This window comes from Mycteria americana, chromosome 2, assembly GCF_035582795.1.
Source record: "Mycteria americana isolate JAX WOST 10 ecotype Jacksonville Zoo and Gardens chromosome 2, USCA_MyAme_1.0, whole genome shotgun sequence".
NCBI classification, from domain to species: Eukaryota; Metazoa; Chordata; class Aves; order Ciconiiformes; family Ciconiidae; genus Mycteria; species Mycteria americana.
The window spans coordinates 130,822,315-130,845,262 of NC_134366.1; the positions used below are offsets into that span (position 1 = coordinate 130,822,315).

The following is a 22,948-nucleotide window of genomic DNA, read 5'->3' on the forward strand; positions in this document are numbered from 1 at the left end:
GGAAAATAAAACTAGAACCACGGTTCAGTCATTTGTTACTTTCATAGGTTTTTTTTTTTTTTTTCTTCCTGTACAAACCCAGCAAGTTATTTAATTTACAGTATAACTTTTCAGTCTATTTAAAATCCCGTTGGAAAATAAATTAATAAACACATTTGTAAAAATATGGCAGGCCGCAAAAATGCTGTTAAAAGATAAAAAAAACAACTCTTTGATTAGAAATAAATAAAAAATATAAAAAATAGTCGCACACACTTTTTACATTCACTTTACAAAAACTGAGTGCAAAAGAAGAAAAAAAAAGAAATCGTACTGAAATAAATACAATATACTAACAGAGTGCATTGCTGTTAATACAAATAGTCTGTTGTGTTTTTATTCTTTTTTTTATGTCAGCTGGGAAAAAATTAGTGCAATGTTGCAATTGTAAATGCAGCATGGCAACCTACACCCCTTAGCAGTACATGAACTCCTAACAGATCCATCTGGAGTTTACTGCTGTTAAGTAATTTCTGTTGCCCAGCAGCTTTCACATCCTACACATGGATGCCCTTCACTGCCTGTTTGATACTTTCCAGCAGAGCTTTGCATTCGGGGGAATAGTCCCGTTCCAGATTGCTGTACATGTCTGTGAGTGTATTTACATATGCTTCGAAATTCTGCTCACTGATTGGCCCCTAAATGAAGACAAAACAGATTATAATTGCAGGAGAGAAAATTAAGGCCAAAAAAACCCAAACACCCGACCCCAAAGCATGGAAAAGCAGCGATATGGCAACTGGGGAGAAGTCGTAAACAGGGCAGCCATCCATATTAATGGAGGGGTTGTAGAAATGAAGGGAGTTGCAAGTGCCGGGGGAACCACACACTCTCCAAGCAAGAAAAGGGGTTGGAGATATCGTCAGTGTAACTTGCTTTTTTGTTGTGGCCTGTTTGGCTCTGGGATTGTGGCTGACATCCCTGTAACTGTCCTCACCTAACCTCCCAGCGGCACTCTTGACATCGGGAAAGGGGACTGCAACGCTGGAGATCCAAGTACCTTTGTGGATTTGGCCTGCGTTGCGAGTAAGACATCAAGGATGTGGAGTTTTTGAGAAGGTAGAGCTTTGTTGGCTCCAGAAAAAGCACCTATATGAAACAGGTTAAAGTTTCGATCTAGGAGCAGAGTAAATAAGGATTCTTGGTGTGAAGTTTTCATTCTTTGTGCAGGGTGGGCACTCAGATAGGGAGGGATGGGGGAAAAGCTTGTCCTGCACAGTGTGGTACAGGGCAGAGATTCCAGGGCTGGCTCAGTCCTGGAAGCAACTGCGCCTGCTATCACACAGATTTCATGATCCAGCATCTCTGCAAAGTAAATTAGGCTAAAAGAGCTCTCTGCTAATGCAGCTCCAGTGCTCCTGCTGGTCCCTGAGCTTGCTCATCTGCTTCAAGTGCTGGCAAAGCAGTCTCAAAGAAGGTGCGAAGCTGCTGGCTGTGGTCTTACCATCTGTGGAAGCTGAATGTCAGCGAGGCTGGAGATGAGGGCTTGGCTTAAGCCAGCTAACTCCTTCAACAGGCTCTCGTTGTTCTGCTCTATCAGTTTGTTCTCTTCTTCTATTGTTTTCAAATTGCTCTCCATAGATGTGATCTAAAAGACACAGGCAGGCACAAACACGCAGACAGACAGACCCTTGGTGCCTTGCAACACTGCAATGTGAACCCAAAATGGCAGTCACATGATTATGAGAGGGGCCACGATGGATCTGAAACTCAGGTATGGTTTTTTTATGATAGACGTAACTTCTCCACAGCATATTCAGAGCCAGGAAGAGGTTGTATGCGCTCTGAACCGATGGACTTTGCTGCTGGTTCATGGAGAAACCTTGTGGCAGCAAGGCACTGGAGGGTGCCCCGCGGCAGGAGGAGGTAACTGAGCTCAGGGGGCAAGGTCGGTGTGGAGCTGGGATGGAGAGTGTGGCTGCAGGGCTGGTGGAGGGAAGGAGAAAGGAGGCTGATGTTTACATTGCTGTCCTGCTCTGACAGCATCCCTGCTGATTGACCACAATAGCAAGGCCACGGGTATTAGCTGTTGTGCTACTTTCCAGCCCCGCTCCTGGGTGGAGGGTAGAGCTGTGGGCTGGCTGGGATTAGCGACAGGGCTGGCGCTGAAAACAATAAGAGAAAAATAGAGTGGAAAGGAAACTGAGAGGTTGAGAGGTTGATCATCGCAAAGATGATCTCCGACCAACAGAATGGAAACGAGGGGTTTGGAAAGAGCAGGACAAAGCATCTGAGGTAGCAAAATGGTATCTTTTTAGCGTGAGAGCACTGGGAATATACTCAGATCTGAAGGCTTATATGTTAAAAGCACTGCTGAAGAACGAAAGCCAGCAACAGCAGGGCCTGGCTCTCTGCTGCCCAGCTCCTCGCCCCGCAGCGGGCAGCGGGCAGGGCAGAACCAAGGGCTGCCACCCCTCTGCCTGGCCACGGCTCTGCGAGGCACAGAGTGATGGAGTCACATCCACAGCTGTTATGCCCACCCTCTCCTCGTTAGGATGCACGTCTCTGCACTACTTAAATCTCTGCTTCTGCGGCCACTTTACTTCCCTCCCTCTCACATCGTCACACATCAAAACTGTTCCCAGGGGGCAGAACCCCTTTTCGCCTGCCTGAGATCCACTACAGCCTCTCCTTTGGAGGGTGTTCGCAGAAGCCTAACACCTGGCCAGGCTAGATTAAAAGGAGATAGAGCGAGCCACGTAGGGGATGTGTTGCTTCAGCTGTAGTTCAGTTCAGGCTTTGCTGGCCAGACTGCCTTCACCAGGGAGCAAGTCCAAGGAGAAGAAATCTGACTGCATGAATTGGGCGATCTCTGTGCAAACAGCACAGTGATCACCAGCGAGAACCGAAGTGTCCTGAGACAGTGAACACCACCACACTCTCTCCCTCACTGCAGTGCAATTTGGGATGGATATCCCCACAACCTTTGCAGTGTGAAGCCAGATCATTCAGATCCAGCGTAGGTGGCATAAACTTCACCCTTATTGAGACCATACAGGCAGTGATTATTACAAAACCAGCATGAACCAACACTATACATTCCAGTGCGGTAAAAATACAGAGGGGTATGGTTACATTCTGTTCTAGATCAGTTTGGACTTATATTCAGTTCCCAGATCTCATTTAGGAACTTTTTTCTTAAACTCTTATTCCTAAAATATTGAGCAAGCTTCTGCTCTTGCTTTTACCTGGTCTGCCCAGGTGAACTCCCAGATGCATATAGGAGTCCCTGTAGGGATGAATGTATTCAGCTTACTCCATAGAACCACTATCCGCATCTTAAAGCCAATTTAATCTCGCCAGTATACAAAAGAATGAAAGAGAATGACTCATTTCCATAGCTCCCGTCAAACTACACAAATTAGCAAAAGGCATCCATTCTTTACCAGGTGTTGCCTGGAGGCAAAATTCAAACTGTTTGAATAACTGACAGTGGGTGAGCTGAACCAGGGAGATTTTCTTACCTACACGTAAGAACAAAGTCAAATAGCATTAAGAGTTAGAGTGTGCTGGTAAGAGGTAATATCCTCTCTAAAAATCACAGTCATGGGATTCTGCATGGTTGAGTCAACAGAGGGTTTGGTCAACAAAAGAAAATGAACGTGTTGTTTAGTAAATATGGTTTTTCTTCTTGCCAAGATTAGCTGCAAACTGCCCTGAATTTGTCATTCACCAGATCTTTAAGACAATACCCAGGAATCTGCTGCTTATTTACAGAAAACAAACAAAAACTTGACAAAAAAGCATGTAGGATTTTGGTACTTTTAAGTGCCACATAGTGATGGGAAAACAAGTGCAGAGCAGACTAACTGTGTTTAAACATAGCATTTACATAGCATTTAATTTATTTATTGTGCTTAAACATAGCATAAGAAAAGGTAAAACTTTCACATCGATGTCATACCTGGGTTTGAAGTTTCATCATGTCAGCTTCAATTTTAAGATTGGATTCATTCAGTTCTTTTATTTCCTCATCCAAGTGTCTGATTTCTTCATCACTCTCAATACCTGCAAATAGTTGAAAATACCAATATCAAATTTAAAGTGTCCATATGTAAACAGATGTATGAATAACAAGCTGCACTACCTGCTACTGAACAAGAGGAAGATAACAAGCTTTTGATCAAATGATTGATCCTTAAATTGCCTCTTATTTTGCTTTTACTGTCAAAATTGTTTCGTAGCTCTAAAACATCTATATGAGCTGAAACACAGAAGGGACTTTCTGAGTCTTTGTGTTTCACAATTCTTTTTTTCCAGTGCAACATGCAATTACAAGCTGGAGGGTACAGAAAGGAAAAATTGCCCAGAAAGAGGAAAGTTTATCATAAAATATGAAGGGGTATTTACAATGAAGTTTTTTCATTTTAAAAGAAATGTAACAGCAACCCTTCATTTTGCGGGGAACACCCCAGGGTAACATCTCCACTAGTATAATTGCTGACTTTAGTAAGCTCATCTGTAGCTGCTTCTGATGTTGCGAGAAGTTCTGTGGGGACAAATCTCTGTGCAGAATAACTTCAAGAAGCACAGCCTTAGTTACATGTGATAAATAGTGAAATTTAAATAAAAGCAAAAGGGAAATTGTCAGGAAGGTAACAAGCATTACAGAAAAAAAAAAAGGAAGGAAGACTTTTACATCCCCACAAGTTAGATAGCAAAGAAAAAAAAACTTCAGGTCTTTAATGAAAGCCTTGTCCTCAAAAATACTGAGCAGCTACAGCTGCTGGCGATACATGTCCCTCTTTCTGCTTAGTATCACTGTGAGACCGACTCTGCCTAGAGATTTGTGCCACTGTTGTTACTGCTTTAAAACCTAGAGCCCTGAACTGAGTCTACTGGGGAGCCAGCTTGGGAAATCTGCAAGCGGCAGTCCCCTCCCCAGTGAAAACATGGACACATGGAAGCAAACTCATTTGCCCAACCTAACACAACCATTTTGCTCAGCAGTTGGAGGCATAAAGCCTAAGTTCCCTGAATGCTGGCTCGGTGCCCAACTTTCTAAAGCAGGCTGTATAAGAAAGGAGACTCCTACGTATTTCCCCCTATAACTATTTGGTGATTGTTCCTTTACACTTGGCTTAGCAAAATTGTCAGAATACTGCACAGATACTAAACCATGTAGCATTCAAGTTAGGGAGAGGAGTCAATTTCTGCACACAATATTGATCCCTTCTTACCTTACTCATCAGATAGCTAAGTCTTCCTGATCTGTAACTAATAATTTATTAGTAGTAACAATATTGAAAGCATCTCCAAATCAAAAAATAATGCTCTGAGACAAGATGAGAGCATACCCTCAGTGTCGAGTTATCATGATGTAAATGAGAATAATTTTATAATCTCTCATGCAAAGATTTTTGTTATTCAAGATTTGTTATTGCTAGAGACAACTGAAAGGAGTGAGAATTAATGCCAGAAAGCCATAAAGGGGCATAAGTATAAATGGGAGTCAGGGCCCTTCTATCTAAATAAATGTCATCATCTTTTACAAATCTCCTTACCACCACTTGCTTTAAGCTTGATAGTCATTAATTCTTCCGAAATTTTGCCCTTTTTTATGGCTTGTGCATTCAGAGGACAACCAGACAGGCTGAAACGGATAGGAAAAAAAACATTAGCACCCACTTGAAAATGGCAACAATCCTTTCAGGCAATATTATCATGCACTTGGACAGACCTCTGTACCTAAGGTCACATCAGTATCTCCATTATAGCATAGCTTCGGGGACTGACATAACTCATAAAGAGCCATTTAACTGTATATTCCAGCTTGAAAATTGGCACAGAAATCTCAACCTATAAGTAAACAACTCTTAAGCATATTTCAGAATAATCAAAATAGCAGTGGCAGCTACTGTTAAGTTATGTGAAGATGCATTTACAGAATTCTTGGAGGTCCAACACTTATAAATAAAAACTCTCTATTGTTTTTATGGAGGGCTTGTGCTCCAGAGGAGAGGGGCAGTATGGTCCTTTAAAATGGCAAGTTTACTAGCCTAAAAAAAAATGTTAATGGGATGATTTCCACGGTGCACAACTATTGTATCATTTTGTTGATACATAATAATGATCAATACAATAATAACTCTGGATATACCCTATAGACTGTAATAGCTTTTTTGAATGGTTCTATTATATAGTCAGTTTGCTTTTTAACCACTGTTCACATTAAATTACATTTTGCTATTTCAAAGCTTACAATTTCATCAGCTGGTAATTATCTGAGGCAATTTTTATAGCCCACTAAGGGGCTAAGATGAATTGCACTGTCTTAATACTATCTTTATAAATAACAAAGAAGAAATACCCATATGCTGAAGAACTGGCAGAAGGATTTGTATTCAGATGTAGCCAAGTAAGGAGTGAAGGAAAATTTTGTTACACAGAAAAATGGTTGATTTTTGTGCGTGTGTAAAATTTAAAAACAAAAATCCTAACAGTCATGGTGTTTCCACATGGGAGAAAAAGAAAAAAAACGCTTTTGCAGGTTAAAGTTAGCTTCACAGTGGCTTAGCGGAAAGCTATACAGGGAAAGGTGCTAGTTCTCCAGTTCTAAAATGCTGCTTAGTATCTCTGCCCAGAGCAGATAACTAACTGGAAGAATGTCTCAAAAGCCATGGGTTACTTGTTAGGTTTCAAATGTCCTAGGAAAGGACATCATACCACAAAGCTATATTTACTACCTCATTTTAACTAACATGATCTTGAGTGTGATCCAGCCTTATGTAGGACAGAAATCATCTGTAATATGAGTTGCAACCAGCTAGCATGCTATTTATGTTATTTGCTTAATTAGCCCCAATTTTCAGTAGTGTCCTAATGTAAAGAGTTTAACATGGGATGTAGATCATAAAGTTAGGGTAACACTGGACTCTGACTGAATTTTTTAAAGCCACATTGGACATTCTTGTATTGCAGAAGTTGGTTCAGAGTGTTAGAAAGAAAGCAAAGAAGGTACAGAATATAGACTTAATTCCTATTACAGACAGAAGAGCAAACTTTGCCAGATATTAATTCAGATTCTATAGCCAGATTCTTTGAATAATATTGGTTGAACCTGGTGAAGTTATGCTGGTGTTTTCACGGTGATATATAAAATCGTAATGTTTACTGTTGCTGGTTATATGTGTGATTCCTGCTTTGTAAGGATAGTTTTCTTTGTAAGATTGTTATAACTTCAAACTTGTGTAATCCATATGAGTTCTACATGTTTACTTTTTTGTGTGTGGTTCTAGCTATTTAAATACAAATTTATGAAAACAGCTTTTCCACTGGTAGAAATATGAAATGAATGCAGCCATTTCTCTTGCTAAATCTTTTCTGGTGACATTTCAATGATATTTGCATTTTCCGTAAAAGATATACAGATACAACTCCATATTTGCCTAGGAAAGAACTCCATTAAATTTTAAACCATATAGAAACTGTGCTAATCTGAAGAAAATACCTTGGAAAGTCACACTGCAATGGGAACATAGAAAAAGAATAAAAAGTTGATCCCAACTCTCTGAAAGTTATTCTGATCCATATTACTTAAGCTGCAATGTAAACTATGTTGTTACTTAAAAGACTTCAGCACAATTTATTCAGACTGTAACCTCACATGTTGCCAATTCAACAGTGGAATGTTAAGGAAAAATAAAAAGAGAAAACACAAAGTTATACCTTCTGTGGGTGACAAAAACATTATTAACATGACCCAGCCCGTTGCAGCCTGGCAAAGGACAGTGTGGCAGCTCTTGTTTGTTCAGTTTCCAGGATAGTGAAGACCCATTGACGGGACTCTCCTTCTGTCTCTTGGCAGCCAAAGGACAACCAGAAGCAGTGCGATGAGAAGTGTATTTACCTGATATGTGACCTTGGCCATCACAGCCTATCACTGGACATCTACAGAAACACAGCAAAAGAACCCCCGTTTTCACTAGAGAGAGCAGGCGAAGACAGTCTCAAGAAAGTCTGAGAAAATAATTCCAGCTGCCTGTGCCACTTTGCATTAATGGGTTAAGACTCGGTCCCCGGAGGCACACTGTACCTGAGCATCCACTTCATGTCAAGCTGAGTTATGGGGGTTCAGCTGATCTTAAGATTAGGCAATTTAAAATACAGTCATACAGCCCAAGAAACTAAAACATTCATTTAGATAGTATTTTACCAGAAAAGAAAATTGAAATTCTATCACAGGCAATAAATCACACTTATACAAGTGTATGGAAAGTCAACATTCTCTCCTCTCTAGGTTTCTGGCATGAAGCAGAGGGTGGGTTCCTGTACCTGGAAGATGTAGCTCATGCAAGTACTTGGAAAGAAAGGTTTGGGATTTTTTTGCACTGCTCTGTCAGTGTTATGCAGCCTCTCATATATCATTAGCAAGTATTAAGAACAAAATTGTGTGCAACTAAATCTTCATATCTATATTCTGGCAGTTATCATTTGCTGATTTTAATGGAATGTGCGTTCAAGTCAAGAGTGTAGTGAATCTCTACTGAGTTTCCCGTTTTCACTTTAAGTGAAATCTTTATTTACAGAGGAAAGACATGAGACATATATTTAAGTTCTCTGGGACATATTTTTAAGGTGTCACTCTGATTTAATTAGCTGACATGTTAAGATTTCACTACAGACAGAAATAATTTGTTTTCCTTCATTTTGCCAAATTTTCCAACCAAGTGGCACTTTCATAGCACTGTTTAAAATAATTGGACCGATGCAAGCAGATATAGCAATCTTTCCTCACTGTTCAAGCTCCAAGGTGATGGACTTCACCAGCTTCGCTAGAAGCAGAAACACTTGGTTCAGCTCCAGCTCTAGGCCATATCCTCACGTGGCTCAGATTCACTGGGATGTCTCCTATGATGCCTCAAGTCCTGAGCTCTTATGGGCTTTTTCCCCCCTTCACTGGTGGTAGACCTCTGCTTTGGTACTCACTTAAGTTCAGGATCTTCTTTTTCTTCCTTGGTAGGAGTCACTTTGATACCTCCTTTCCTGGCACGAGGACAACCAGATAAGCTGAAAGAAGCACACAGAATAAAAGCCACCTCTTTCCGCTGCTGCTTGCCAAGAACCCGAGCGCTGCAACCCGGTGCGATGGGGCAGTTTTTACCTTCTGTGGGATGCATAGTTCCCTGTCACGTGGCCAGAGCCGTCACAGCCAGGTGTCGGGCACCTATGGAATAATACAGGGAGCTTACAAAATACGGCTTCAAAGGTACCCAGTACATAACGTGTACGTTCTACATTTTGTCTAGGGTGGAAGAAAGAACAGCAGAGCTTTTGTTGAATAATTAAAACTCGTTCTTGCCGATTTCTTTTTTTAAATGAGAAGACTCCTTTCATATATTTTTTTTTTCTTTTGGAACAGAGTTTTAGTAAGGAACGTGAAATATATTGCATATGATGTGTAGATTTAATTAGTTTATAACACTGTTTGCACCAAACATTTTTCCTTGTACAGGATCAACATTACCCAAAAAAAAAAAAAAAAAGGCAGCTTGATACACATCTATTTGTAAATTCACTGTTATGTGTTTGTTTGTTTGTTATTCTTCTGATGTTTTCAGGTACAGATATAAATAAGCACTTTGCCAGTATTTACAGAAGGGGAAACGGAAGCAGAGAAGCAGTTTTACTTTTGGGCATCGGTAAACGATAGCTAGAATCTGAATTTAATAATTTGTATATTCTAGCACTGTAAGCATACAACAGGACCATTCTAGCACTAGATTCAATTGGGTATCCAGCTTGGCAATTGGATTATGTTTATGCCTCATAGTTAAGGGGTTTCTGTGTGTGTGTGCAACAAACAAGCCTTTTCAAGGATGAATGTTTAACACTAAAACATCCATACAATGAAAAGAAACAAACCTGCCTGTAACTGTGTTTTTGCCAGTGGTCTGGGAGGATGGGCTTCTTGCTTGCTGGTTGTACATGAAGAACGTGCTCCAAAAGCCTACTGGAATCAGTAGGTCTTTCCACTGACTTCTGTGGGGTTTGGAGCAGGACTTTACTGGTAGCACCTTCCATCTCAGAAGTTCAGATTTTTTTTTTTTCTCATTTAAGGCTATTGTTTTTCTTGTGTGGGGTTTTGTTTTGTTTTGTTTTTTTAAGAGAAGAGAAACACACCTCAGAACACAAAGCAGTACAAAAAAAATATTTACCTTTAGAAGTTGTGCCAGCCATTTCTGTATTTCTGTATTATACAGCACAAAGTTCTTATGGTAAGCATCCCTAACAACCTTTTGAATGCTATGATTTTTACAGAGAATCAGAATTACAGAAAGAGTTATGCCAAGTAATCTTGTAAGGAACCATTAAGGAAACTTGCATTGTTCAATACTCTCTTAAGGGTCTCAGTTGTTACTGAATCTTTCCTGAGGTGAGGAGATGGCTGATTTAATCTAGTCGTTGGTATGCTGACATGGAAAACACCTACAAATATAATTGTAATATCACATCTGAGTGTGCAGGTGTATCTCTTCACAGAATATTTAAAATTATTTTTCTGCGAACAATTACTTTGTCAAAAATGTGATTTCTTTTGGACATGACCAAATTTATTCAGTGATTCAAGTAGAAATCAGCAAATAATTTCAATGGAAGAAAGGAGACTTTTTTTTGTTTTTAAAGATAATGTCAAAACATTTCACGATGACATTTTCTGAACAAAATATTTTGGCAGAACGACATGCCTCACACTGACAGAGAAGGTAGAGGTGTGGGTTGCAGAGTGCCAGATATGCTCGACTGTGTAGAGCTAAATGTTGACCTGTCTGAGTGTGGGACAAGGACTGGGCACAATGTCATGTGGAGCAGGCAGCAAGGGCAGATGTCTGGAGAGTGTGAATGCTCACAAGTAAATCCAGAACACCTGCCAAATACTATGGGTATTAATTTTGGCTACTCGTTTTATCAGATGATCACAGATGGAAGAGCTGTCCGCATAGACTGGACGTGGATTTTAATTCAGTAAGAGCTCTTTGTGGGAGACATTCAGATCATGAGTCTGAGAGTTATGGACTTAAAAAAGACACTGAACTAAATTTAAATCTCCCCACCTGTATTTACCACTTCTGGCAGCAGTTAGCAATTCACACAATCAGATTAGAGTCCAAGGTATTCTTGAGGTCATTGAAGATTTGAGGCTGAGATATTATCAATACTGATGAAATTATAAAATGATATTTCAGGGGGACTATTGACAAATTAGTAAGAAGCTTCACTAGCAAGACTACTAAGCTTGACCACTGGTTTGGGTTTTCCAAATATTGGTTATATCTTTGTATGGATTGTGAAATTCCACAATACAAGATACACCAACAATGTATTGCCTTACAGTCAGTAATACTGTGGATCATTATCAGCTTTTAACTGGCTGATGAGTTTGGACTGGTGCCCCAGCTTAGGGAGTCATCCTCTGGTTTGGATTCCTGTGCAGAGCCAAGAAAATCAGATTTACATTGGAGGGCCAGAGGCCTCAGGAGCTCAAGCTAAAAGATGTCAACTCTGAAGTGGGTGTAGGTTACAGATTTTTTACAATTCATCATGTTTGTTTTCCAAGAACAAATCTCTCAGTGATTTCACACAGAAATTCTTATAACTGTGCATTGAGTACCTGCTATTTCATTCCCTTCTCCAAGAGGGTTGCTTTATCTTTAGGTAAATGAACTACAACTGCACGTAAAATTGATACACTGAGCTGCAGATCTAGGAGCATTTCTGGTACTTTTACTCCCTGGAAACCTCACAGAGATGGTTGGATATGAACTTTAGTTAAGGCAAACCCACAGAGGTCAGCTGAGAAAACTGTTGACTGAAATATGTCATGCTGCCTATGGAATATGGATCAGTATCAACGTGTTGTGTGAAACCTATCTAGAAGAGCTGCTAGAATCTCTCCTAAAATTGACATATAACCACTGAAATGACTTGTCTAAGGATAGGACTGACTACCTATTCCTTAAGGTTTCTGAACTGTAAGTAAATACCTTTCTAAAGTACACTTTTAAAATTCTTTAAGGCTTGATAAGCAGCTCTTTGGTGAAATAGTATAATCAGTCATAATTCTCCCTTACACCTTTAAAATCTATGAGTCATCATCAACTTTAGTGTGTTTTACTTTGACTACCTTAGATTGCTCTGTGCAAGCAAGAATCCTCAGATAAAAATTTCTTGAATCTGACTCAAAGACTCACTTTCTGAACAGATCTTCCTTATTTCCAAACTGTAGATCACATGGAAGCCTTGTATCTTTGCTGGCTTAGAGTTTCATAATTAAAGCCAAAATCATATCTTTATTCTGGCAAATTAAACGTGAATAACATTTGGAAAAAATACACAGCTTTTTCATATTCATGCCTAACTACAGGAGGGTACTTTTGTGGCCTGATTCTATGAGCATTTATGCCCTCTGCTCACACAGCAATAGTAAAATTAACTATTGATATCACTGTACTATACCAGTGCAGGCACGATTTCAGTTTTTGGTGTATGATTTCATTTAGCCAACACTTATCAAAAGCAGAGGTTTGTTTAAAATTTCACCTGAACAATGTTTGCAGGAAGCTAAAATAAGGTGGTACATTTGTGGAAAATAATTTTATTTAGCCCTTTTTCCTTTTGCAAATTGTCTGTGAACAGATTTTGATTTTTGCTCTTTTTCTTGTTAATTGAAATTAAATGCTAAGTGCTTTATGCAACATATTTCTGTCTGTGAAATGTTCATGAACTTTGACTTTGTCTTTCACAACTCACTTATTATACATGGCGTACAGTGTGCGGTTTGTCATTTAAGTCATATGCTGTTGCTCCTCTTTCCTTATGGCATGACCAAAACTCTAGAAGCTTTAGTAGAAAAATAACCATATTGGTATGCAAATTTCCTTATTCACACATGAATATGGGGGGGGGGGCTGAATGAGGAGCAACTATTCAAAATATTTGTGTGAGTGTCTATGTATGGCAGAAAGCCAACAAAAGCAGGGACAAATATATATGACTCAGCAAATGATTTCAAATTTGTCAGCATTTTTTGCAAGTCAGTTCCTTGCTTCTTGTGCTGCTCTTTTTAAAACAAACTAAACCTAAATTTTATACCTTGGAGACTCCAAGATGGAAAAACTGCCAGTGTGTCAGTTTACCTACTGGCTTTGGGAACTCCTTTGAACAGTTGCCCATATAAATGGCCTTTCTTTGCCATTTTGCTGCATCTCCAGCAGGTTCAACTCCATAGCTACCATCAGTTCAGCATTTTGTTTATAATTCAAGTTGTCGGACTAGAAGATGAGACCGCTAACATTTGATCTGAAGAAGTTAACTTGCGACTAAACACTGAGTCAAGCCTAAATATAGTCAGTCCTACTATTAATACCATTAGAACAGCATAATAGTGCCATGATCAGACTTTATTTTCTTCTATCTGGACTAGGGATGAACCTAAAGGACAGAAAGGACAGTCACGGGATTCTCCCCTTTTTACATGCATTCACGAGTTTTTCCAAGCCATCTATTATGGGATCCAATTTACAAGTTGCAGAGGGAAAGCTATGAAAGAACTCTAATTATCCTTTCCTCTTCCCCACATCCTTATTGACAAAGCCAATTCAATAACTAGATGACTGGTTGCCAGTGCCTCTCTTGACTACAGATTTTTGAAATATTCATATGTCCCTATACATCTGTCTATATAGCAGAGCCTGCACAGTCCTTTTGTAAGTGACATTTCATGGTGAGAATTATGCCAGCACAAAATCATATGACTTGATGTCTGCTTCAGTGACATTAAACTCATAGTATATGGTAGTGAATGATAAAAAATGATTTGTAGGAGTTCTGGTCTCATTTTTAGATTTATTCTAACCAGATTTATTTCTAACTTAATAATTCTAATTTATTCTAACAGGATCAGACTGAGTTATTTGCCAGATCTGTCTTACATGTTAGATATTTTCTGTTTCTCTCTGATTCAGAAATACTGTGAGAGCAGCATCTCTGCTAGTGCTTACAATTTTTTCCTGCAGGTCCTGCTTAATTCATGAAAATGAAGGGGTACAGAAAATAAGAAAGACAAATGGAGAAAAGTAAACTCTATTTCACTCAAAAGCTTTCAAATCAATTCACTTCAAATTTTGGACAAAGTTTTGATGTAACTCAGAGCAATTCAACTGAACAACTGCATTAATGTAGGGAACATGTTGACTGAAGATAAATAAAAATGACATTTGTGCTATTATCAATACTTACTTAAGCTCCTGAGAGTTAGCAGCCATAAGGGATTTTAACGTCTTGTCAGCTAATGGGCACCCAGAAACACTGAAAAAAGAATGATGTGAAAAGTTTTACTAAAACAGAATATTTTTTTTCTCAAAACAGCAACCTCCAGACAATCTATGACTTAGAATGGGAAAAAAGAGATCCTCAAATATTTTCTCTTGGCAAAGGAGGAACAGCCAATATCAGGCTGTAGTTCTTAAATTACTAGAAAGATATACAGTCAGGACCAAAGGTTTCTAAGCCCCTGTAAAGCTTTGCATGGGGAGGCAGTGGTACACAGAGTCCATCTTCTCTGTTGCCTACATGAAGGGCAGGTAGAGCATCTGGTCCACATGGCTGGGAAAAGGCAGAAACTGCTTCCATCCTGCTCCCAAAAGGAAAGGCGGGAAATTATTGTTTCAGCCCCTAGGTTGACAGTAGGCTATTCTGAGGAAAGTATTTAGCATCCTCAGATTATGTTAGCAGATGTATGAATTTCAAAGCCATTCACAGAGATATCTGCAGAAACCTCATTAAAATCTCATGCACGAGCATCTGTACAGAAAGTGCTTGTACACTTAGGGAATGAAAACTTTACTAAATTACTTATCTACTCAGCTAAGACCTGCAGCTACAGTAATAAGCATATGCTGCTCAGCTCCATCAGTCTATTGAGCCCCGACCTTCATAAAATATAACAAAACCAGGAAAACCAGCCACATTTCTGTATAGATTATTTTCTGCAAATTACTTTTGAATACTTATCCATGGTTAGTATAAAAATGTTCAAAGACGACAATAGCTAAAAGTAGCTCTATTTCCTGCTTTAAACTTCCTGTTGTTTCTTACCTGCGGTGTGAGGCATAGTTTCCTGTTACATGACCGCTACCATCACATCCTGGAGTTGGACACCTATGCAAAGAAGATGCAATGAGAAATTAGAGTGTGTATAATACACCACATAGGTCACTCTACCTTGCAGTGAATTACGTAATGATCCTTAGGGCAATCACATTCATCATTTGGCATCTCAACACTCTCATGACGCTACAGAAAACTAGGAAAACTTACACAGCATTTCTGGTTTTCAATTATTACTCGAAGCATAGATGGAAAAAAATTTTCATATTTCCACCATGCAAATGAGTCAAAACCTTATTTTTTTAATCTATATAATGTGAAACCACCATGCTTTGTGTAGATTTTTCGGTTACCACTTGGATTCTTAAAAGGACATTTTCATTACAGGTACCAAATTTTGACAGCAATTCATAAGTGTTAGGGATGAAGTTTCTGATCTGATCTCCTGTATAACACAGGCCAGACAACAGTAATATTCAAGATAATTTCCTTGACTTCTGACTAAAATAAGGCACCTTCTTTAGAAACACGTCCAATCTTTGTTTGCTGACATAAGTGAAAAATTAGGTGTTCTGGTTGTTTGCAGAACAGAAAGCATGTCAAGCTGACACAGCTGAACTTCAGAATGAGCACAAAAGTTTCCCAAAGTGTTTCTCAGCTGAACTGAGAAGTGATACAAAGGTGGTATACATTTAGCACAACGAATATGTCCCTTTATGCCAAGAGATGGAGGTATGTTTGACCTGGAGAAGATGTTATAGCTTCTGTTTTTCCTCAGCCCTTCTTCAGTCATAGCACTGAGCTCATTTATCAGATTGGGATACAGTCCTCTGTAAGAGGGCAAAGATATCAAGAAATGCAATTTGTGCATGGAGGGGTAAGGGTAGGTGAATTAAGTATACCTTTCTACAGTATTTTACAACACTAACACCAGCCCTTCAGAGTCACCTTATAAAGGGCTGTGTCTTCTTTCACTGGGCCCATGGATAAGAAGGGCAAGCAGAAACTGTACAAAACCTTTTAGCTGGTGCTCCATAGTAATGAGTAAGGGGTACCTGAGATCCTCACCTGGGTATTTTCTCTGAGCTGGCAGAGTGCTAGGAACTTTTTCAAATCTGTGAAGAAGACTTAGGAAGACACCAGCCTCATTTTCACAGCCCAGTTCAACCTGAGCAATGCAGTTATGGGCAAGAGAATTAACATGGAAAAACAGAAAGCACATGCTAGGAGGTGATATTTATAAATTAGTTCACTGCAACTGAGCTAACCATGTCAGAAATTTTTTTTCTGCAAGTGCTTATGTCATTTTAAAAACTTCCTCATGATGGAGCCACCTGTATTGAATTGTTCTGTACAAGTTCTGAGCTCAGTGGGATCATAGAAATGCAGTCTGTTCCCTATATTACCTATAGATTCTTCTGATAAATTAAAGCTATTTCTTATTTAATTTTCTGGACAGCTACATTTTAGATACCTGTTTCTACTCACTGTTTGAAAATAATGCAGTAAACCCACTGTAAGCTGATCATTGCCCTTGTAAATACTCTGGGGATTATTATTTAGGAGAGTAGAAAAGTATTTTACAGACATCTCAAAACAGGTCAATATCACAAAGGAATAAATATTACAAAAGAAAAGCCATTAGTCTTCAGCAAATAAACTCTCGGTGACTTTTGTATGCATTTGTTTTAGAAGAGGCAAAACAAACCTGACCTGTAGCAATCTAGGTCATGAACTACAACTGCAGATATAATGTGGAGAGTAGGCAACATGCAGACTGCACAGCATCAGGGGAAAGAATCGCTCTTCACAGCGGTTTGCCCCAGGGAAATGTAATTTCTAGAGACAGAGGCGGATCTAACTGATTCAATGCCACTGAGTCTGGGGAGCAGGACACAAGGTGACGGGATGCGACTCATTTTATTTATGGGTGAGCCTGCAGTGATACATTATGGGCTATCATTACTAAGCAATACGGAGTGCACTTGTCTAGAGAGACCTACTCTGGTTTGGGACAGAAAGAAAAGTGGTATAAATGATTGCTAAGTCCTAGGAGACTGTTACAGTGAAAACACTCTATTGATATCCAAATGGTGTTGACGTGAATCCAAAGGGGTTTTGTGGAGAGCCTAGACGAGATTTTAAAAAGTGACTGGTGTTATGAGCTGGTTGGGACAATTTTACAGAAAGGATTCTAAACTGAAACAAGCTGTTGCATGCAGAAAGGTTTAATGGAATTATCCTGCTTTCTTTGCAGTTTTAGAAGTAAAGTTTTGGAGCTTAAGACAGAGCAAGTGAGTCTCTGTACTTGGGAAAAGAGAGTATTAGCCTATTCTCCCAAATGAATGAATGAATGAATGAATGAATGAGAGAACGAATGAATTCCCAGAGTGTGAATTTGTGCATCCACTGGATTTTCAGCAGGACAGAATAACTGGTTCTGCTTTGAAGGAAGGAGATGAAGGAGTTAAACATAGATTTCATACAGGTTGGAAAACCCTGGGGCAGCTCCTGTCTTGTGTTTTATCTTTTTATGAACTTTGCGTGTTTCCTATCTGAGAAATCCCCAGCACTTCTCCACAAACTCTCAACCGTGTATCTATAATGACGATTGTCCAAATAAAGTTTATCTAATTATGTAAGCATTAGCACACTACAAAACTGTGTTTTGTAGAATTTATTATTCTTCTACAAAACTGTGTTTTGTAGAAGGAGCCGTTGCCCATTTGTTACCGACCTGTCTGAGGAATAAGGAGTGATACCCAGTATAACATTAGTCATGAATCTGTCCACACCCCCAGGCCTACCCTGGCTTGTCTCAGCTCCAAACCTCACGTCTCCCCAGTTGCGTAGGCACAACAGGGAACTAACTACCTGCAGGGAACTGTCATGCAAGTCTCCCTGCTCAGCTCCTGCAAATCTGCTCCAAACCAGCACTCAGAACAACGTCGCAGCCGGTCTTCAGCAGGGCAGAGGAAAACATGGCATTTTTTGTGACTCACGTGATGAGTTCCTTTTTGAGATCTCTTGAATGGAGCTTGGGTTTAGGACTTGGTATGGAGACATCTCCTGGATACTTCTTTTCCTCCATGTTCTCTGGAGAGGTCACTGGATCTTTCTGAAATATTAGATGAGAATGTGACAAAAGGAAGGTTTCTCTCTTCAAGGCCTCCCACATATACAACAAATACCTTGCTCTGGCAAGAAGAGAATCTCTTGGAAAACATTAAAAAAAAGTCTTAAGAAATGGTGGAGAAAGTTTAGTACATCATAATTTCAGGATCTCATAGGTAGACTTTTAAAAATGTTGAACTGTATAACTGTGAAACTATTTCTAAAGGCGGATGCTGTTTTAAGCTGTACGTAGGGAAAATTTGGTTTAGATTTATAAAATGGTGATAAAGACCAAAGAAAAATACACAGAGAAAATACAAGCAGTTGTTGAATATATAGAGCCAAACAAGACTTCAGCAAGTGTGTTTTTGTTTTTTCTCTGCAAGTACATCACTGAGTTTTGTATACAATTGAAGTGAGTACCATTGTACTGCGAATTACAAAATTATAATCATAAAGTAAAAAAAAAATTTACATAAACATATGTAAATGCAAAGCTTTTTAGAACTGAATTTGTTATCTTATTCAAAGAGTAGATTCCTGATAAAATAAAAATCATAAGAACAAAACCACTTTGAAATTTTCTTAGTAGCAGGCTGCTAAGGATAGTTCTTGTTTTCTACTTTTTGTAGATTAAAATCATCACTGCTACAGTGCTGTTTGATGGGTGCTGTGGACCATGAGTATTCACTCCCTTGGGAAGGCATTTTGGAAATCTGGAGTCCTGAAAGGAAATTACATTTTTGTTTTCTGAAAAATCTTCTTCGATCACTTCAAAATAGCTTGGTTTATACTGTTTTGAGAATGAATTACTATTATTTTTATGAAGGATAAGTATTTCCTTTTTGGAGGGATGCTCTGTGCATATCGTATCATTCAAGAATTCTCCAGAGCCCATAACATCAATTATCAAATCTGTATTAATCCCTCCTGGGACTTCACGTTGGTTTTGTGACTCTGTTCCAATACTCAGGTAGGCATCACCCAGAGATTGCCGTCTGTAGGAGCAGAAACGGCTGCCTGTGGTTGAGGGGAGAAGCTCCCAGCTCCTGCTAAACTCATGGGGCTGGTGCCATAGATGCTCTGGGCTTGTGCAGCTGATGAACATGCCAGGACAGAGGGGCAGGGATGTCTGCAGAGCTGTTAACACAGAGCGGAGGGCTGAGGAGAATCTGGACTGAAAATGGAGATTCTGCCTAACGGGACTTGTAAGCTCTGCGGGGGTGTTTCTTCTGATAAAGCTTCCATATGGTCCTCAATTCTGGCAGCTCATCTTTGCCTGTTTGGAGACTGGATCCTCAATATGACTTCCTTCTGCTTTCTGGTACTGGCTACCTACTGCCTACTGAAACTCACACTACACACACATATAGAAACCATGCCATATTATTGCTATATCAATTACTACTGATTTTTGCAACCACATTTGTGGGGTTAGTTTGTCTTGGAATAATCTCATCTGCTACAAATATAGAAAGCAAAAATACATATATTCAGCTTTTCTAAACACTCTTTCATAGTAATTATCGAGTAATTATTTCAAATGTAAAAAACCCACCCTGATATGTTTCAGGCTTTTAGAATTTTATTACTAAAAGAAAACTTCAGATAAGGAGTAACAGAGAAAAGTAAAAGCAATGATAGATATTGTTAAAATGTTAATACAGAAATAATAAATTGTTGAAAGTCCTCCAAACATGGAAACGAAAATGCTAAAAACCAAAAGTGGAAAAATGAATGCCAGCTTTGTTCAAGATTATAAGAAACCTCAAAGACTGTTTTCCAACATTGAGTTAAATCCTGGTTCTAGTGGCATATGGGGGTGTTTTTGCCACTGCAATCTGCAGAATGGGGATGCTAGTTCCTGACTCTCTCTGACCATAAGTTCTCACCTGCTTTTCCTATATACACATAAATGCAAGCTCCTACAGGGATCATCACCAGTGTAAGTCACTGTAAAATCAAAAGCTCCCAAAAGAAGCAACATAATGGTGGACCCTCTGTTGCCAGCTGCAAGGGGTCGGATGTCAAAATAACTTCAAAAAGCACAGGTAAGGTGATTTCCATTTAATGTAATGGAGGTTGAAGAAAGCTGGCTTATCAGTTTTCTCTCTATCAGCTAACTCTGATAGGCCACATCTGTATCACTGAATTCAGGACCAATGCTGTGTTTCTAAAAATTTAGTGCATGCCTTGGCTGGATCCTAACTGTATCAAGACCAGGCACACATCAGCCTCCTCCACTTCTTGTCAAAGGTCCAACTGAGAGGAGCCTGGAGTAAAGGGTGGTGGAAAGACCACTCTGGCACTCCACTGGGATCCTGATCTGTGTGACGTACCTCAGGACGCACCTGCAGCAAACAAGAGTAGCTGTAACTGTTCACGCTGCAGGGTTTATTAATATTTTCATATATATAGCTTGTGTTCTTTATCTCAAATGAAAGATATCGCTTGATCTTCTGGTGATGGACCAGAAGCTTCTGTGTGTGAGTTATTTATCATGTCACTGTCTGATACCTGCTGCACAGAGAGGACTGATTGAGAATTATGTATATCAAGGCTTGACAAAATACTACAGCATTGCAGTTCATAGCTTCATTTAATGATGTTTCACTGAATCATTTAATAAAAATAAGATTGCAAGATGAAGGTTGACATGAGTACATCTGCAGCCACCAGCATAACTGATGCCAGAGGGTTTAGAACTGCAGTATTTTCATTTTCTATCTTTGAAATAATTGATTTTTTCAAATCTTAATTGTGGATTTCCTGAATTGACTTCTTAAGATCTGTAATTTTTTTAAACCAATAGCTATACACACATACATACATACACAAACATCTACAATTTCATAGTAACTGCTCTTTTGGGAAAAAAAAAAGAATCTAATAAGGACCAAAGTGGGAATATAGCTTGTTTCCTAGTTAACACACATTAGTATATTTCCCAGGAATAAGGGAGATATATAAACATTTAAACAGGTGATTTCTCCAGCATTGTCTTAACACCTTGTGGAACAATTGGTATTATAAAGCAGCATGAAATTTTCAGATGTGTAGAAGCTGCAAAAGGAAGACAGTGCAAAGGGAATGCAGGCAGAAGAATACTGAAACTCTGCCTTTCTAGGACCTTATATCAGTACCTGTGGCCCAAAAGGGTCTCCATCTGTCTGAAATGAGTAGGTCAGACCTAAAGACCAAATATTTTTTGGTCCTCCGCACTTAGGACTGAGTGCAGAGCATCATGCCTTGGCTTGTGTGCTTCTCCAGCGAGTTAGCTTTAGAAGGAGAGATAATCCTTTGGGAAAACACCTTTAGCACTTCCCACTTTTTGGTCTGTTAGGTGATGATCATCACAGCTAGTCAAGTCCAATCATATGTATAATTTTTCCTTTCCCATTTGAATGGGTTTATAACTAAATGCTATTAAAATTCTAAAAAATTCCAGACTAAAGGGAAAACCAGAACCAGCCCAATCAGTCCAAAGACTACTATTTTCTGCAAAGAGCATGTGTGTATTCACGCATGCACACTACAGAAAGAAAGCAAGCAATGAAACTCCATTAATGTACAGATGGAAGTTTATATTGATTTCAGCAAAGACCAGAACATAATGGTAACATGAATAACAGATAATAGCATCTGGCACTTTTAACATTTTTAAGCCCTGAAATCTTTGGAGAACTGACAGTTGAACTAACTGACAGCTCTAGTTATTTCTCGGCGCTTTCCTTTTGGAGAGATTTTGAGCTTTTTCCAAATTCAGAATTTTTTTTTTTAAGGGGGCATCTGGACAGGCTATTTCGCTGAGAGAGAGAGAGACAATATTTTCTGGAAATTACCACCAAAATTAAGCAACTGTTGTGCATATGAACCAGATAACAATGAATTAGAAATAGATATAATCAGTCATTTTCTTTGCATGAGGATAACTGCCAGTCTTCGATGTGCAAAACAGAGCCTCTGGCCCTGAGATCAGTGGACATGTCAACGCTCCCTGGGATGGCAACAGCTCACAGCAGAGGTCTGGGGCCAGATCCTTGGTCAGGGACAAACTGCACAGTGTCAAAGCATTGAGTGCAAGGGGCGAGAGTGCCTGAAGACGTATCGTTATGTCCTGTCAGGTAGTCCGCTGATGCCTCCAGCTCCCTGTAAGGGAGAGGGAAGCAGCCAGCCACCCACTGAGGCCTTCCGAAAGTCGAACAGGCACCGGGGGGGATGCGGAGGTGCTCCTGCCATGGCTCTTGCGCTGAGCTGCGGTGGCAGCAGGGAGGAGGAGCAGCAGGACAGGCCCCTTGCCAAGTCTGACACCGACTGATTCCCTGCAGCAAGGCGGTTCTCTCAAAGCTGGATGTGCTTGCACATTATGCGGCATGAATGGGGAAGAGCCTGAGCCCTCAGCCTACCACCTCGTGTCAAACCCACTCCAAATCCCTGATACAGGGATCGTGCTGTCATTGCTGAGGTAAGGAGCATCATCAGCCCCACAGAGGTGACCACCACAAAGTGCTGGTGAGCACCACAGTGTGCTCTTCAAGACAACCCAGCCTCCAAGAAATGATCCATCGTGGTGCAAACTGTCTCATTACGACAGGTCTCTACCCAGTGCTGGCAGATTTTTTTCTTCAGACAACTGAACTATCTTTTATTTCCAGGTATTTTTGGAATTGGAGGCCTGGATCCCCTA

At 39.7% G+C, this 22,948-nt stretch overlaps 1 protein-coding gene across 4 annotated transcripts in view; it reads right to left on the reverse strand.

Annotated features, from left to right (window-relative positions):
* Window positions 1-536: 536 nt before the first annotated feature.
* The window catches only part of ST18 (ST18 C2H2C-type zinc finger transcription factor), a 167,720-nt gene continuing 145,308 nt past the window's right edge, over window positions 537-22,948 (reverse strand). For all 4 annotated transcript variants that reach the window (XM_075495704.1, XM_075495705.1, XM_075495706.1 and 1 more), the window contains 10 exons: window positions 18,150-18,265; window positions 15,136-15,198; window positions 14,278-14,346; window positions 9,143-9,205; window positions 8,968-9,048; window positions 7,708-7,929; window positions 5,544-5,632; window positions 3,944-4,047; window positions 1,484-1,627; window positions 537-677 (listed from right to left, as the gene is read on the reverse strand). In XM_075495704.1, coding sequence (XP_075351819.1) covers window positions 537-677; window positions 1,484-1,627; window positions 3,944-4,047; window positions 5,544-5,632; window positions 7,708-7,929; window positions 8,968-9,048; window positions 9,143-9,205; window positions 14,278-14,346; window positions 15,136-15,198; window positions 18,150-18,265 — 1,092 coding nt within the window. The remainder of the gene's footprint in view (window positions 678-1,483; window positions 1,628-3,943; window positions 4,048-5,543; window positions 5,633-7,707; window positions 7,930-8,967; window positions 9,049-9,142; window positions 9,206-14,277; window positions 14,347-15,135; window positions 15,199-18,149; window positions 18,266-22,948) is intronic.